Source organism: Aotus nancymaae, unplaced genomic scaffold (genome assembly GCF_030222135.1).
Source record: "Aotus nancymaae isolate 86718 unplaced genomic scaffold, 86718_ANA_hifiasm-v0.15.2.pri h1tg000008l, whole genome shotgun sequence".
NCBI lineage: Eukaryota > Metazoa > Chordata > Mammalia > Primates > Aotidae > Aotus > Aotus nancymaae.
Genome location: NW_026988419.1, coordinates 31,742,553 through 31,760,893, shown reverse-complemented (window position 1 = coordinate 31,760,893; position 18,341 = coordinate 31,742,553). Strand labels below are relative to the sequence as shown.

Below are 18,341 nucleotides of genomic sequence, written 5' to 3'. Positions count from 1 at the left end.
TCAAGTTAACTCATCACATCATCCGTGTAAGGAGGGACTCAATAGTGGCTAGAGGGAAGATAAGTGCATCTATTAGGAAATGTATAGTCTGAATCAAAAATACTGAGATGAGAAAATAAGCTGACTGGTTAACCTCTTTTCAACTTTGTTTCCTAAGAAATACGACAATATACTTGAAAAAGCTCACCAAGTCTTTCAATTAACATTATTCCACTAGAAAGAGCAATATTGCAAAGAAACGGGTATTTAGATCCCACTCGTTTAAAAAACAACAACAACAACAACAAAAAAAAAAAACTGGAGCATATAAAAAATAGTGAATCAATGAAGTATCTTCACTGAATTATGAGTTAATGACCAAATTTAATAGAGATGAAGAACCTTGAAAATTTCTAGCACTCAACCATTTATTCAGCTGGAAAAGACACTGGAGATCTGTATGGAATTTCAAACACACCCTTGTGTTAGATTTTTTGGTAACTGTGACACTTAATACCAGGACACTGCTTAAACATAAACAATGATAGGCTATTTAAATATTTTTTAAAAGTTTTCCCTCAGTTGTCTTAGCCTTGAAGATATGATTCTAAAGATATCACGTTTATAGTCAAATAACTTCTTTTTTTTTTTTTTTTGAGACAGGATCTTACTTTGTCACCTACGCTAGAGTGTAGTGGCACAATCACAGCTCACTGAATGAATGCAGCTTTGGCCTCCCAGGCTCAAGCTATCCTCCTACCTCAGCCTCTGAAGTAGCTGGGACTACAGGTGTGCACCTCCATGCTTAATTTTTAAAATATTTCTTGCAGAGACATGGTCTCCCTATGTTGCCCAGGCTGACCTTGAAGCCCTGGGATCAAGGAATCCTCCTGCCTTGGTCTACCAAAGTGCTGGGATTACAGGCATGGGGAATAGTGCCCAGCCAGTTTCATTATCTTAATAAAAATATTCCAAATATCTTATTGAAAACAACAACAGAATTCCACTTATATTTGCTTGAGAACTATATATTTTGAACCTCGTATGACAGGTATGGAATATAGTTCACATTTTTAATGTAAGATTGTTTTTAAAGTCCTGAATAATATAGTAATATTAAAATAAAACTGATATAAGAGAAACTATAAAGAAATCCATGTTTATCCCATACAACCACCAGGACCAGATTTAATCCTTGTTTCTTAGAATTTGTCTTAGTTCCTAGAAAGAAAATACCAAAGCATTAATACCTTAATAAATGCTTACAGAGCAGAAATTTATAAATTAGTGAAGTTGATGGCAATTGGTGCCCATATCAAATCTGCCATGACTGAGTTCATAATGATTGAGTTGATAAAGTACCATTAAGATTAAAGGCACCTCTATAAATCAAATCATATGTTTCTGTAATGGACTCATAGATATTATAATATGCTTTGTGAGCTGATATTTATGCCTGAAAAAAAAAATTATACTGACAATTTCAGCCAAGTGGCTTTAAAAGCAGGCTTTGAAATCAGACTGAGTTCCAGTCCTGACTCTGACATTTTAATAGCTGTGTGTACTAGGGAAAATTGAATCTCCCTGACTTTCAGTTTCCTTATCTGTGAATAATAAAAGAAGCAACCTGCTTCATAAGATAGTAGTACAGATTCAGTGAGATAACACTTGGAAAGGGTTTAGTATAGTGTCTGGCACACAACTGCTTACCAAACATTAGCTATTATTATTCTGATAGATTTAATGAACAAAAGTTATAGCAAAAGAGTCTCTAAATAGGTAACCTCTTTAAAAAGTTAACTTTTTATGTATTTATTACTATAAAAATTTAAAACTATAATTCTCCCCTTATTCTAGTTAATGGTATTTTGTTTTATTTTTCTTTTCTTTTTTTTTTATCACCTTAACGATTTTTAAGTGTACATTTCAGTAGTATTAAGTACATTTACATTATTGTGGAACCATCACCAATGCCTATCTCCAGAACTCTTTTTATCTTGCAAAACTGAAATTCTATATTCATTAAACAATAACTCCCCACTCCACACTCTCCTCAACATCTGGAAACTGCCATTCTTTCTGTCTCTACAAATTTGACTACTTCTAAGTACTGCATTTAAGTGGAATCATACAGTATTTGCCTTTTTGTGACTGCCTTATATGATGTAGCATAATGTCCTCAAGATTCATCCACATTGTAGCACAGGTCAGAGTTTCCTTCCTTTACAAGGCAGAGTAATACTTCATTGTATGTATATATCTTGTTTATCCTTTCATCCATTGAAGGACTCTTGTGTTGCTTCCACATTTTGATGATTGTAAACAATGCTGCTATGAACATGGGTAAACAAATATCTCTTTGAGACTCTGCTTTCAATTTCATTAGACATATTCACAGAGAAAAGTTTCTGGATCTAATGGCAATTTTTTTTAAGTTTTTAAGGAGCCACTATAATGCTTTCATAGCAGCTGCACCGTTTTATATTTCCACCAACAGTTCTCAAGAATTTAATTTCTCCACATCCTCATTAACACTTGTTATTTTTTGGTGTTTTCATAGTAGCCATCCTAATGTGTGTAAATTGTTATTTCATTGTGGTTTTGATTTGTATTCCCCTAATCATTAGTAACTTTGAGAATCTTTTCATGTGCTTATTGACCATTTGTAGATCTTCTTTGTATAAATGTCTGTTCAAGTCCATTGACTATTTTTTAATCATTTTGGGTTTTTGTTTGTTTTTTTAATATATATTTTATTGCGTTTTAGGTTTTGGGGTACAGGTGAAGAATATGCAGGATTGTTGCATAGGTACATACATGGCAATATGGTTTGCTGCCTTCCACCCCATCACCTATATCTGACATTTCTCCCCATGTTATCCCTCCCCAACTCCCCACCCCCTGCTGTCCCTCCTCTAGTTCCCCACAACAGACCCCAGTGTGTGATGCTCCCTTCCCTGTGTCCATGTGTTCTCATTGTTCAACACCCGCCTGTGAGTAAGAACATGTGGTGTTTGATTTTGTGTTCTTGTGTCAGTTTGCTGAGAATGATGGTTTCCAGGTTCATCCATGTCCCTACAAAGGACACGAACTCATCGTTTTTGATGGCTGCATAGTATTCCATGGTGTATATGTGCCACATTTTCCCTGTCCAGTCTATCATCGATGGGCATTTGGATTGGTTCCAAGTCTTTGCTATTGTAAACAGTGCTGCAATGAACATTCATGTGCATTTGTCCTTATAATAGAACGATTTATAATCCTTTGGATATATACCCAGTAATGGGATTGCTGGGTCAAATGGAATTTCTCTTTCTAGGTCCTTGAGGAATCACCACACTGTCTTCCACAATGGTTGAACTAATTTATACTCCCATCAACAGTGTAAAAGTGTTCCTATTTCTCCACATCCTCTCCAGCATCTGTTGTCTCCAGATTTTTTAATGATTGCCATTCTAACTGGCATGAGATAGTATCTCAATGTAGTTTTGATTTGCATTTCTCTAATGACCAGTGGTGATGAGCATTTTTTCATGTTTGTTGGCCTCATATATGTCTTCTTTTGTAAAGTGTCTGTTCATATCCTTTGCCCACTTTTGAATGGGAGTCTCTGTCACCCAGGCTGGAGTGCAGTGGTGCAATCTTAGCTCACTCCAATCTCTGCATCCCGGGTTCAAGCGATTCTCCTGCCTCAGCTTCCTGAGTAGCTGGGACTACAGGCGTGTGCTACCATGACCAGCTAATTTTTGTATTTTAAGTAAAGACAGAGTTTCACCATGTTGGTCAGCTAGCCTCAAACTCCTGACCTCATGATCCACCCATTTTGGCCTCCCAAAGTGCTGGGATTACAGGCATAAGCCACCATGCCCAGCTAATGGTATATTTTAAATTTAAGAACTAATCTGATTTCTGATAAGGGAGAAAGAATATGTATCTTGAAACAAAAACAGTTCATTAAGAAGCCGTAGTATTCAATGACTCCCATACCTGATCTTTCCCACCCAGGCATTTGTTAGCATTTCAATTAGTATTCTTTTCATTACCTTCAGTCAGAAGAACTCCATGTTTCATGCCAAGGGCTGCCTGCAAAACAGTCTTTCCTCCCCAGCCTGGCAATCTCTCTGGTGTTATGGGAAAGGATCCTGCCTGCCAGATATGGACCAGGCCTCTTTCTTTGGATCCTTCTGCCTCTGTTGAGCTACAAACATCAAGAAACATAGCTTAATTGTTTCTACATTTCAGAACGGTATCCTTTGTTCTTAATACTTTTCATGAGATTGCACCTTTTACCAGCACATGGATGACTGGGTCAGATAGCTGAATTAGCACTTATTTTATGCTTTGGTTATGTCACAGGAACCAAAGTAACACAACTATTTATAAAAAAGACTGAAGGATACTCTAAATCCATAAATTACTTTTCTCCATCTAAGAAGCAAATAAAACCTGGGCTATTTTTGGAAGTTTTAGCATTTGGTAGCATAAAATTCCAAGAATCTAACTTCTCAATATATTCACTCCTTGTTTAGATATCAAAGCTACAATGTGCCCCAAGTGGAAGTCTTATCATAAAATTTTAGCTTATAGTAAGTAAAAAATATTTGATGAGAACAATATGAAAAACAGGAATTCATATTTCACTTTATGTTGAGTTTAGAGGTAGAACTGCCAAATTTTTAGGAATCAAGTTTACAATAGGTATCAGTAAACTTCTTCATGCGTTGTTCAAGTTTGAGTTAAAGAATTCTACACATCTGATGATTTTGGTATAAGGAATATAAAACACACAGCTGTACAGTAATGACCATATCCTAACTGCCTGCTTCTAAGAAAAGGCCACATTAAGATATGTGCCACCACTGATAACACATTTTTTCATTTTCTTTTTTCTAAAACACTGATGCCAATTTTTTTTTTTTCTTTATGAGACAGAGTTTCGCTCTTGTTTTCCAGGCTGGAGTGCAATCTTGGCTCACTGCAACCTCCGCCTCCCAGGTTCAAGTGATTCTCCTGCCTCAGCCTCCCGAGTAGCTGGGATTACAGGCATGTGCCACCACACCTGGATAATTTTGTATTTTTAGTAGAGATGGGGTTTCTCCATGTTGGTCAGGCTGGTCTCAAACTCCTTACCTCAGGCGATCCACCCACCTGAGCCTCCCAAAGTGCTGGGATTACAGGCATGAGTCACCATGCCTGGCCTGATGCCAAAATTTTAATGAGGCAAAGAAACTCTTCTGAATACCTAGGAATTTATCTATGTTTGCTAAATAATATTCCCTTAAATTATAACTGGACATAACCATGGTTTTATAGGAGGAACACCACAAATTTAACCTTCCTTTTAAATATCTTCCATAACTAGTTCTTTAAGGATGGAAGATGATTAAGACTAGCAAGGCTACTTCTGAAAACCTGAAATTATTTTTGAGGGAAAAATGGCTACAAGAGCTTTAAAATGATGAAGACATTTAGTGCTTCTTACAAAGCTTACAACTAACTAGCTTTATTTTAACATTTTTCTATCTTTACCAATCAACTAACTAAAAATGTCACTATTCCCACTTAACAACCATCAACAAGAAGATTAAACTGAAGAAAAGCTACACATATGTGAAGCTGTCTGCTATGTTTTCCTAGAAGGATAAGAGAAAAGGAAGAAATGGGCTTACCTTCTCTTCTTTGAGTCCATCGGTCAGTGGGAACACTCCATCACCAAATCATTCCTTCTTTACAGAAAGTCTATCAAGACCTAAACAGTACAATACAAGTAAGGAAAAGAGCAGTAAAAGAATATTTTATCCTTCAGACATTAAAAAAAAGGCAGCCCTCTAACAAGTGCACATTCACTAGGAAATAAATATGCAGTAAAACTATTTAAACTATTTCATATCTTGCTTGCCAAAGTCAAACATAGACTGAGCCTGCCCACTAAGCTTATAACAATGCCTGTAGACTGTCAAATGTAAAGTCAAAGGAAGAAAAGACTACCCACAATTAAGATGCACTCTTCCAGGCAACATTTTTTATTATAAATAAAAAAGTTCAATCTGAAAAATCAATGTGTTAAGTACAAAAAGTACATACACATTAAGGTAGTAAGGTTACTTTTTAAATGCTCTGTCTGGAATGCACGAAGACTTAAACACCAATTAACTCAGATTTTCGAAAATCTCTTCAGTAATGTATCGGATTCAAGTAGTTTAAATTTATAATCTTCAGTAATGCACAAAAAATTTATGTCATGAATATAGAAAGTTTTCCACTTACTGGAAAAAGGAGCATTTTCCCAAAATCACCTTCAATTCAGACCAACATGTCTCATAACCCAAAATGTTGAAAGAAAGAAGTCTAAATTTTAAATCAGCTGTTTTAAAATTTACCTATAGTAGAAAATAGCTGCATAAAAATTATGTTACATATATCATGACCCATCATTTTAGAAACTCAATATTTAATAAAATAAGAGATAGAAAAATAAACAGAAATCCACATTTCTGTACCAAAACACATGAAAACAAAAGCAATTAGGTCTTATTTGTGTAAACCATAAAAATTTTGGGGCCAAATTAGTGGTTTTTCTGCAAAAGGATATGGAATGGTCACTGTGTTCTGGAAACAGCCCAAACTGGCAGGAGTGATCTACGGTCCATCTGCTTCCTCCAGGTTGCCTGTGAATTCTTACCATTTCCCATCTGTACATCTGAAGAAAATTACTTTCTACCTAATGCTTATTTTAGAAAGATTATGAATCATTCAAAGTTGGAAGAAGGGTACTATATTAACAAGAGATATATCTGAATAAATTTAATAAATGCTATTAATTTAATAAATACAATTAAGTGCTACTATGCTTTGTCCATGATAGGAATTAGCCTTTTATAAAATGTACATTTCATGGTGTACAGAGAAATTCTGAGGCCAGATCTAATCTGTGCTTATCTAACAGAGGTCATGGAGTTACTATGACCTTGATTAAATTTCAACAATACGTAGCGGAAGCCAGAGAATTCTTTTGGGAGAATGTGTAAGTACATAAGCACACTTCACTTCACACAACTGACATACTGTATGTAAATAGAATTTTGCCCTACTGCCTAACAATAAAAAATGTTGAGAATCTTTTGATAAAGTAAATAAAAGTCGACCTTTATTCTTAGTGTCAGATTTTTGAGTACAGGTTTCTTAAAGTTGGTTACACCTTACTCAATATTATTTATCACCACCACTCTTTTTTTAAAAAACCCAAATGGGCCGGGCGCGGTGGCTTAAGCCTGTAATCCCAGCACTTTGGGAGGCCGAGGCGGGTGGATCACGAGGTCAAGAGATCGAGACCATCCTGGTCAACATGGTGAAACCCCGTCTCTACTAATACAAAAAATTAGCTGGGCATGGTGGCGCATGCCTGTAATCCCAGCTACTCAGGAGGCTGAGGCAGGAGAATTGCCTGAACCCAGGAGGCGGAGGTTGCGGTGAGCCGAGATTGCGCCATTGCACTCCAGCCTGGGTAACGAGTGAAACTCCGTCTCCAAAAAAAAAAAAAAAAACAAACCCAAATGGAATTAAAACTCTATACACTGTTTTTACAACTCTCTTTTCTTACTTACTATATAGGGCAGGCTAAATCATAGTCTCCAAAGATGTCCAGGCCCTAATGCCCAGAACCTGTGACTATGTTAGGTTGTGTGATACTAATCAACTGTCCTTAAGACAGAAAGATTATCCCGGTTATCCAAGTGGACCCAATGTAATCATAAGCATCCTTAAAAGTGGAAGAGGGAGGCAGGAGGAGAATCAAAGAAAGAGACATGATGATGGAGGCAGGGTCAGAGATGACGCTACATTGCTGGCTGAAAATGGGAGAAGGCGACCACGAGCCAAGGAATGCAGGTGACAGGTAGCAGCTGAAAAGGCAAGGAAAAGGATTCTCTCCTAGAGCGTCCAGAATAAAGCAGCCATGCAGACATGTTGACTTTAGCTTACAAGACCAGGTCAGAAAGACTTTCAGTCTACAGAACTCAAAGATTGTGTGTGTGTGTGTGTGTGTGTGTGTGTGTGTGTGTTTGAGATGGAGTTTCACTCTTGTCTCCCAGGCTGAAGTGTAGTGGTGCGATCTTGGCTCACTGCAAACTCCATCTCCTGGGTTCAAGCAATTCTCCTGCCTCAGCCTCCTGAGTAGCTGGGACTACAGGTGCGCACCACCATGCACAGGTAATTTTTTTGTATTTTTAGTAGAGATGGGGTTTCATCATGTTGGCCAGGTTTGTCTCAAACTCCTGACATCAGGTGATCCACCCGCCTCAGCCTCCCAAAGTACACGGATTACAGGCATGAGCCTCCACGACTGGCCCTATTTGTGTTATTTTAAGCCATTAAGTTCATAACAATTTGTTGCAACTGCAGTAAAAAATAATATACTATTTCATAGACATCTTTTTATATCAGTATTTACAGATCTATCTCATTTTGTTTTAATGGTATTTAATAAGTTTGACATCTTCCAACAAGATACATCTGCCTGAAACTCAAATAGGGTAATGAAGAAAACTGATTGCTGAGGAAACATAACTAAAAAGGATTATTGCAACTAAATGTGGGAAGCTTATGTTATTAACATACTCACATACTTAAATACGGGTGGCATTTACCAAATCTATTTAATCTAAAATTCTTTCTCAATTATGTATCCATCCAGAAAAAGAAAGTAAATGAAAAACTTTTGTCTTTCTAATATTTTTATGATTGCCTCTCCAGGAAATCGATTAACACCCACCTCAACCAGTCAAATAGTATTCAAATTTATGTATGTTATTTCATTGCTTTAATATTTTGAGTTTTTATAAAATTGCCTAATCATAAGACTTCCTCTGGGGATATTTCTTCCAGAGGAGCTTTAAGGTCCTTACTCTACATTCCTTAAGGAGGCAAGATCCTTGTACTCTGCTGCTTTTCTTCTGTTACAGTGACTTTCCTGCATAGGCCTGTTAACCAGCTCTGATAAAGAAGCTGTGTGATGCTGTATAAACAGCATTGACTGTGGGACCCTCTCTTACCTTGCATGGCCTCTCTACAGATGAATGGCATCTCTGTAAAATGAGCAAACCAGACTTCAGCCTTCTGAGCCACAGGACACAGCTACATTCACTTGAAAGTATACCACACTATCCTTCAAATTATTATCTCCCTCACGGTGATATGTAAAGTAATTAAATCCCAGGTGGCCCTTTAAACAAAAAGCAAACCTTGCTTCTTAATAAACTGGTGCCACTTTTAGACTCCACTGGATACACACCTTCTGTTACATATTACAGAGAAATAAGTTGTCTTGTACAAGCCAAGGATATCATTTTAATACCATGATCTGGAAGTGCCCTTAACAACAACAACAACAACAACAACACAACAAAATCTATGCTAGATGTCCCAATTATCATTTGAAATATGAGCTACAAACCATCTACAGGTCCACAGTACCTTAACCAGAAATGTATAGCTCTGAAAACTAAGTTTTTCAATAATGCTTTTGGTGGCAAAATCTAATCTGAACTGAACTCATCTGACAGCAAAATCTGACCTGCACTAATATGAGTTTATCACTTTTATCCCTTTAGTGTGAATATTCATACATCGTTTTGTAGACATACCGATATGAATATAATAAGGTAGCACCACAGATCCCATGGGATCAGAGATCATGGAGTTACTATGCCCTTGATTAAATTTCAACAATATGTAGCAGAAGCCGGAGAATTCTTCTAGTGGGATATGGAAGCACTATATAATATATGGTTTATGCACCTTATTGTAAAGAACAAAAAGTAAATCTGAATTCCAAAATGCATCTTGCCCCAAGGGTTTTGAATAAAGGACCAGGAACCTATATTCCAAAACAATAACTATCATTTTTTGGTAGAAGTCTCAAAACTTTTAACTATTTTATACTTAACTTGGTTTCTTTTATGTACTTTTAACATTGACTTCATCTTGGAGAGTACATTAGGGCATTGCATTGCTTCCAGTGGGACAGTCTATGGATGCTTTAACAATTTATTTTAATGACAATGATTTACATTTGTTTCAAAAGTTTTAAACCAATTTTATGGTGAACACTCACGAAGCACCAAGATGAATTTTTGCAAGGAATATCCTGCCTGCGGATACTCAATTGGCTCATCTTCTCAATGGAGAGAGGAAGCCTGGGTTCTTAAGTTTCATACAATGCTGCCAGTTTGGTGAAGAAGAGGTGAATAAATGAGAGAAGCTTTGGGGGCAGAAAAACTAGTACTTGGTGACTAGACATAGGTGGGGGATAAAGCAGAAGGAGGTATCAGAAATGATCTCCAGGTTCTGCCTCAAACAGCTGTGTGTCAGTGGTTTGGTGGTTCCACTTCCTGAAATGGGGAAGAGCAAGGAAGATAGGATTCTGAAGCAAAGATAAGATTCTGGTAAGATAAAATTTATTTTTAAGTTCAAGATGTCTGTGAGAAACCCAAGACTACATATCAAGTGAGCAGCTGAATATATGAGCGTGGATTTCAAGAGAAAAGTCTCAGCTATTGCTAAACTTGGGAGGGCTTATGGATAAGGTTTGAAATCAAGACAATGGATAATGTCATTGGGGTATATGAAAAGAGAAAGGAAGGCACAGGATCAAGCTTTAAGGAGCTCCTGCACCCGGAAGTTGGATAGGAGGAGGACCAAAGAGGTCTGAGATTGAGAAGTGGTCTGCAGGAAGGAGAAACTTGAGTGTAGTGTGAGCACATGAAAGCAAAGCAAATCACTTCAGGGAGAAGGTCAATTAGGTCAAGGCAGCTGGGGTTTTGTAAGGTAACTAAAGTGTCCACTGTATTTGCCAATACAGGTAACTGCTGAGCGTGGCCACAATCTCAGTGGTTTGTTTGGGCACTGAAAACCAGACTGAAGTAAGCTGAATGGAAATACCTTTATTTTCAATGGGTGATTCTTTTGAAAAATGTTGAAATGGAGCAGTAGCTGGAGGAGAGTGAAAGTGAAGGATTTTCTTCTGCTGGAGGTTGGGGAGATGACAGGAAGCTGAACATGTCTGCATGACAAAGCCTGTGATGCTGGATACAAGGATGATGACGACAGTAGACAGAGCCAAAGTCTTAGACAAAGTCAAGCAGGATGCCATCCAGAACATATGTGGAGACATTTTTTTTTTTCATAAGAAGAAAGGTCTATGTTTTTGAAAAAAGAGAGATGACAGGTACAGACATGAGCAGGATTATAAATTTTGTTATGGGAGGATAAGAGTCCCATATGATGGTACCTGTAAATAACAAGGACTTCACAGTATGCATGTTGTATAGTCTAATCTCACTCCTGGCTCTACTCATTCTGTTTCTTTATTTTATCCCACCCTACTATACATTTTTGTAAGCTGCTTTAAATCCTTTTGGGAACAAGGCAGGATATAAATAAAAACTTTAAATGTGGTACAGAAATGTGTTGGGTCTATTATCCCAAACGCAAAGAGAAAGTTCAATCATGCAGGATCCTGTGTATTCATCTCTACTAAACTATTTTCTGGATAAAGTATTTTTGCCTTAATTCAGCGAAAGGTAAATTTGTGAGTCATAAGTATAATGACAACTTTCAAATACTTGAATTTCAACCACTAAAACCACATGTATTTTTTTCATCTATGTTCCAGGTACTATGCTAACCTAAAATTTCCATGGAAGCAGAAGGATAAATATCTTATTCTTATTCTTATATAAGAATGACAAATATCTTATTCCCTAGTACATCCCAGCAGCTTAGTCCTAATATATAACAGGTATTCAATAAATATCTGTAAATACATGAGTTTCTGCCCTTAAGAAATTTCCATACTCGTATGTTCTCTTTCTCACTAGAATAATGATTCTCTATAGAGCAGACAGTACCCTTAAAGCATAAGAAAACTAATTTATACTAGCAAAGCTGGGCCTTCCTAGTCTATTCTCCCGCCTCAAGTGCTGGTTTAAAATAGCAAAACAACAGTAACAATTGTAGGTATAGAAGTAATAATAATTGGGAGCCACGGTGGCTCCGGCCAGATGTCCTGGCGCTTGAGGAGGTGAGGCTATGAGTTCAATGCCAAGCTGGGCAATATGAGAACCTCTCATTCATTGAAAAAAAAAAAAAAGAAGAAGAAGTAATAATAATCAGTGATTAGAATGACAAGACATTCAGATAGAAAGGCAATAAAAATAATAGGGGAGTAAACTACCACAATGCCCTGAATGGAATATAGACAGAGTGAAGAGTGACTTGGATACAAAATTACCACAGATTTCATGTAGCCATTCACACTTCCTTTTTAGTCTGAGTTGGTTGCATTTTATTACAATGTAGTAAAGGAATAACTTGGATACAAAATTACTAGATTTCATGTAGCCATTAACACTTCCTTTATAAAGTCTGAGTTGGTTACATTTTATTACAATGTAGTAAACCAGAGTTTACACTTTTTTTTTTTTTTTTTTTGAGATGGAGTCTGGCTCTGTCACCTAAGCTGAAGTGCAGTGGTGCAATCTCGGCTCATTGCAACCTCTACTTCCCGGGTTCAAGTGATTCTTCTGCCTCAGGCTCCCGAGTAGCTGGGACTACAGGCGTGTGCCATCCATCACACCCAGCTGATTTTTTTGTATTACTAGTAGAGATGGGGTTTCACCATATTGGCCAGGTTAGTATCGAACTCCTCACCTGGTGATCTGCCCACCTCAGCCTCCCAAAGTGCTGGGATTACAGGCGTGAGCCACCACACCTGTCTCTGAGTTTACACTTTGAATGCAGTAAACAACAGAGTCTGGTATTTTACACATGGTAAGTGCATAAGAAATAATTTGTTTTTAGAAGCTAGGTCAATATTTACACATGGATTACAGTAACCTTTGACTCAAACACCTGACTTACAAATAATCTATATATGAACAACTGCTACTTCCTGAATATCCTGTCACTGAAGCCTTCACCAACCACTGCGGAAGGTTGAGGAAAACTCACCAAGAAGCCTTGACCAACCAACCACCAAGAAGGCCACTTCAAAGCCCAGGCCTCTCAGCCTTAACTGTTGCGCATAAAGTACTGCCTGATACAACTATGGAAGCTGATGAGCCTCTAAATCTTGACTCAGAGTAAGGGAATTCAGAATTAAGGCATTGGATAAATTCAGTAGGCTGGCCTAGAAAGCTACTTATTATTTATAATGTTGTTACTAATAGGACATGCATTTATTAAGTCATTGATTCAAAATATATTTTAAGCTCCTGGAGGTCACAGACTATGACTTATTCATTGGTGTACTCTTGTACCCACAATAACCATTCTGAACAAGTTCGTTACTTTCAAGTGGGTGCTTGAGTGGAAGACACAGCCCCTGATTTTCAGTTCCAATCCACAGACTTCTATGCTACAGATTTCTAGTGCCTCTAATAAAAAAAGTCAGTATCAGATACAAAAGAAAAAAGTGTCTACTCCTAATAAAAACTCTCATATATAATTTGCTAAATGTATATCCTAACAATGAAGACACTTTTATCTCATGTCACTTTAAAAAGGACACTTTTATCTCATGTCACTTTAAAAAGGGTTAGACAACTCAGAGAAGAAGTGTTCCTTTCTCCCTTTCTCCTTAGTACACAGACAGCTTTTGGTACAATCAGAAACAGGAAGACTTTACAGTCTTTTTTTAATGTCTTGCTAATCTCATGCTGAAACTACACACTTCTGGTTATAAGAAATTATCTACGGTGGAGTGGGGGTGAGTGTGTAAACATAGTACAATAAGTTCCCAGCAATGCCCATTTAGCTCTTTTTTGTACTGACTGCATGTTTTTTAAACACATTTTTCAGGATTATTAAAACTCCCAAGATGCACTGTGATGAATATTATAACACTAACAACTGAATTTCAAATTCCCAGGTACTGCAACTATTTGTGCCTGTTATTACATGGTACAGTGAATGTCCTGGTAAGTCCTGATACAAAGTATTTATTCCCTTAATATTTGCAACTACTCTCTTATTAAAATGGCCACAATTTTTTTAAAGGCAGTATTATATTTACAGTTCAAAGTATGATGACTTCTTTTACTAACTGACACTTAGTGCTCAGGATCATTCAAGGGCCACATAATGAAACAGGAAATATACAGACTAAAAAAAAATTACTATGGTGTTACAAGTTTCACTCACTTTAAAAATGCTAGTAACAGGTATTCTTGACTAGAAATGAAAACATTGTTTACCTCACAAGTTTAAATACTGAGGTTACATGAGGGATCGGCTACTAAATTTATTCATTAGTCAACCATTTAACACATTGACATCAGGTTACTTATTAATATCTATAGAGAGAATTACTTTCTTTGAGCAATAAGTAGGACACTTGCATTCACAGTATAAACTCAAGATAACTACATTGTAATAAAATGTAACCAACCTAAGCTTTTTAAAGTGTTAATGTTAATACTACACAAATCTGTAGTAATTTAGTATCTGAGGCACTCTATGTCCAAATTCCTTTCAGGGCCTTATTATACAACTTGCTCCCCTATACTTCCAGAGTTCATGATTGGTATATGCCTACATTTCCCAAGCATCTCTAGAATTTTAATTCCCCTGAAGGCTTCATGTCCTAAAGAAAGCATTTTCCCAGGAGCACAAACAGCAAAGCAAAACTGACCAAATAATTGGTCTGTCTCCTCTCCTTAGAAAAGCTTTACACAGTGTAGCTGCACTGGCACATTCCTTTCTTATTGCAGGGAGAGAAGAGTTCTTTTTCCACAGTCTTTTAATTTGAGGGTACACAGTAAAATAAAGAAAGCATATTAGGGAACACTCCTGATTATAAATTTAAAATGTTAAAGTGATAATTTCACAAACTATCTTAACTATACATAAAACTGCAAAAATAAATAACAAATCTATATACTCATCATCCAGTTTTAACATATATTATGTTTTCATACTGGCTTCAGCTCTTTCTTCAAAATACAAGAAAAAATAAATTATAGCAGTAAAGAAGCCCCACTCAGAATTAGTTACTATTTCAAAGTTAATGTATCCCATTCCAACATTTTTATATTTACTTTTATGTACTTTCATTAGACATACACATATCAATAAATAATGCATGCTATTATGTTCCTTTTGAAGTGTAAATAAATGCATTTTACTGTATAAATCCTTTAGCATTTTGCTTTTTTCACTCAGTATTACATACTTGAGATGTATGTATGTTGGTAAGTATAGATCTAGCTCATTCATTTTTATGAGGGAATAGTATTGAATCGCATGAATAAACTAGTTTATCCATTTCCCTACTAATCTTTACAGTTGGATTGCTCTACTTTATTGCTCTTTTAAAGAGCTGCTATAATCATCCTTGTTATATGTTTGCTTGGGCAACTGCCCCAAGTTTAGTTAAGATCTTGGCTCAATGAAAATTTAGGCCGTGGAATAAAAAAATCATGGAGTGAATGTTAGCCCACCCAGATGCCATTATTGAGTCTAAACCACTCCCTTCCTAATAGGAAGGCCATGAGAACTGAAGAACTGTGTGATAACTCAAAAGAAAAATATTTAAAATGTGATAATTACGGGAAGCACGAGATGATCAATTTGTGGAATTAATGAGACAAAAGCTTATCTTCTCTCTGGACATAATTCACTAGCAGCTAAGTGAACCTCTACCAACAAGCCTCAGTCTTTTTCTCACAGGTGTTGCAAAAACTGTAAATTTTTTTCAAATTTAAAAGAAATATACAATGGCTCCAAAAACTACTCACTACCTTACCAATTTAAATATTTTTCCTCTACCCACCCGGATCAATCAGTTCAGCTTCATGCAGGCAAACATTAAGACAGAAGCTAAAGAAAGTACCATCACATATACAGAGCAACAAGAGATAGGGAAGGGAGAATTAAATGCAATACTAAAAAGAAGCAAGTCAGAGTTTACTGCTATTTTATTGGTTGTTACCTAACATTTTCTTAAGGACTGACACCTTACAAAACCAAATACATTCTTATTACTGATAACAAAATTGTTTGGTCATCAATGAAAGGTTAAGAGAAAACAATCTGTTAAAACTCTACCAGGAAAATTAATATCCCGAATACACTTGAAATAGGTGGTAGATTTAATTTCACAAAGTTACAAAAGAGCTAAATGATTTAAAAGTCACAAATCCTCACAGCATGCCTCTAAGTGAGAAAGGGGTTCAACCTCATAGTATATCAAAGCAGGCCTTCTTTTACACAAGCTTGAAAATCACCACTCTACCTTTCTTCCTAGTTTCTCAACTCAAACTTTACCTAGTCTCACATTAACACATAATTGCAGATTTTTACAAATCAGTCACATTCTTGGAGAATATTATTAGAATGGACCCAGCAGCTACTGCTTTAAACCCACATTTTTCATGAAAAGGTAGGAGATTCCACCTAATTACAAAAACACTAAAATCAAGACTCAGTGAAGTTCTTTGCATACCCTTTGCTTCTTTAACAAAGGGCTCAAAGTAAGTGTTTCAAATGACAGCCCAAATTCTAAAAACTAAAATTTGTAGAGAAGGGATTCCTGTTTATATTGTGTACATTTAAAAACTAAGCAGCCTGTACAATGCCACTCAAGTTTTGTTTTTTCCCCAAATCACCTGTTTGGTATTTGATTTTTCCGACTCATTATACTTTCAAATTTTAACACTATTAAACTGCTCTGATGTTTTCTTGTTATTACTATGAATTTTAAACCTGCCAATACTGGTCATAGTTTAGAAACTAATAAATTCAAACCACGTATGGATTCTGTCAGTATCTTTTCCACATTAATATGTCCTTATGGAATACCAAAATTACTACAGAACAATTTGAAATCATATTTTATAGCTACTTCCTTAAAATATTCAGTTCCCTTCCCCATCACTTAGGAAAAGAGTTTGGATCCTGATGTAATAGGAGGAATTAATAATTATGAAAATAGCTAATATGTATTCAATAGTTATCATAAAATAGGCACTGTAATAAATATGATATATGAACCATTACATGAAAAGGTACTGTTATCAGGAAAACATTTTAATCCCAAATTTAGAGACAAGAGAACTGAGGCAGAGAGATTAAATAACTTGCCCCAAGTCAAAGATGTAAATAGATGTGACTCTGGGTATGTTCAGATACGAAGCCTAGAATCTTAACCACGATGATCATGTTATTAAGGTGAAAACACTGCAGTTACTGCAAAAGCAAATTTTCCACGGCTTTAAATTATTCATTAACTCGAATGTCAAACGGTCACTCCAAATCATATGATAAATGGGGGCGGGAGGGGATGTGGGACCAATAGGTTTGCTGAAGTTTTGTACCCGCTCAGAATAAACACATCACACAATTCTACTCCGTACAGCCAAATACAAGGGTAACTGAGTAAAGATCTTCATTTGAGTACAGTAGTTAGTTCCTTCTCCATCCTAAACCAGAAAGAAAACACTGTACTTGGATATGCCCCTTCAACAAGAGTGTTTTTCCTCTTCCACCATCAAAGCCCTAAGCAATAGTACGATTCTACTAGTCTACTGTTGCCTGTCTCCAAAGTAGCCCTACTACCCGAGGACCAACATCAGGGTCAAGGACCTGTGTTATTTTCCTGGCTTCGCTTCTCAAAAGAACTATCTTCTCCTCTTGATGAATCACTTGGTACGCTCAAAGACTTGCCCAAACTACTAATTCTTATAATAAAAGCCATTTTCTTTCTCTGCAACCGCCTTTTCAAGCAACCGAAACCCTTGCTCCACTCTTCATCGCGATTTGCACCCTGAGGCAAGGCCACCTGGGACACTCAGCAGGGTTCCCAGCCAGGGACCCGGGTTTATCTGCTCAGCGCCTAGTGTGGGCATTCAAGAAATTCTCATGAATGAATAGGTGGATGGCAGCGTGGGTGGAGGCGGTAAGAGGGGGCTTGAAGGAATTTCACGCGGCTGAGACCACTGCAGCGGCGCCCAGTCTGGGGAGGGAGAGACTCGGGCAAGTGGGAGAACCTGGGGCCAAGGCAGGGGCCACCTCGGGCGCTGCTACCATAGGCAGGCGCAGTCGGTCGCACGCGGGGCTGGGAAGATGCGGGCACCGTCCCCACAGGCCCCTACAGCGCGCTCTCCGGCCTCGACCAGAGCCTCCGCCTCGCTCCCTGGCCTCGGCCTTCCGCATACAAAAGGTCCCAGCCAATGAGACCGCCGAAGCCAAGAGCCAACCCAGGGCCCGCGCTCGCTCACCTGAAGCTCCACCAGCAGCAACACGCTCAGCATCCGGCGCGAGACTGGCAACCCCGTGGGTCCGCTGGATCAGCTGATTCATGGAGG

The 18,341-nt window shown here is 37.3% G+C and overlaps 1 protein-coding gene across 3 annotated transcripts in view; it reads right to left on the bottom strand.

Moving 5' to 3' along the window:
- Positions 1 to 18,341, bottom strand: part of ALS2 (alsin Rho guanine nucleotide exchange factor ALS2) — an 81,931-nt gene extending 63,590 nt beyond the window's left edge. For 2 of the 3 annotated variants that reach the window (XM_012446275.3, XM_012446278.3), the window contains exons 1-3: positions 18,255 to 18,341; positions 5,649 to 5,728; positions 4,023 to 4,177 (exon numbers count right to left, since the gene is read on the bottom strand). In XM_012446275.3, the coding sequence (XP_012301698.2) occupies positions 4,023 to 4,177; positions 5,649 to 5,668 (175 nt within the window). In that variant the 5' untranslated portion in view covers positions 5,669 to 5,728; positions 18,255 to 18,341. Of the gene's footprint in view, positions 1 to 4,022; positions 4,178 to 5,648; positions 5,729 to 6,246; positions 6,271 to 18,254 lie in introns of those variants that run through there. The other variant, XM_012446277.2, reaches the window with a different exon arrangement.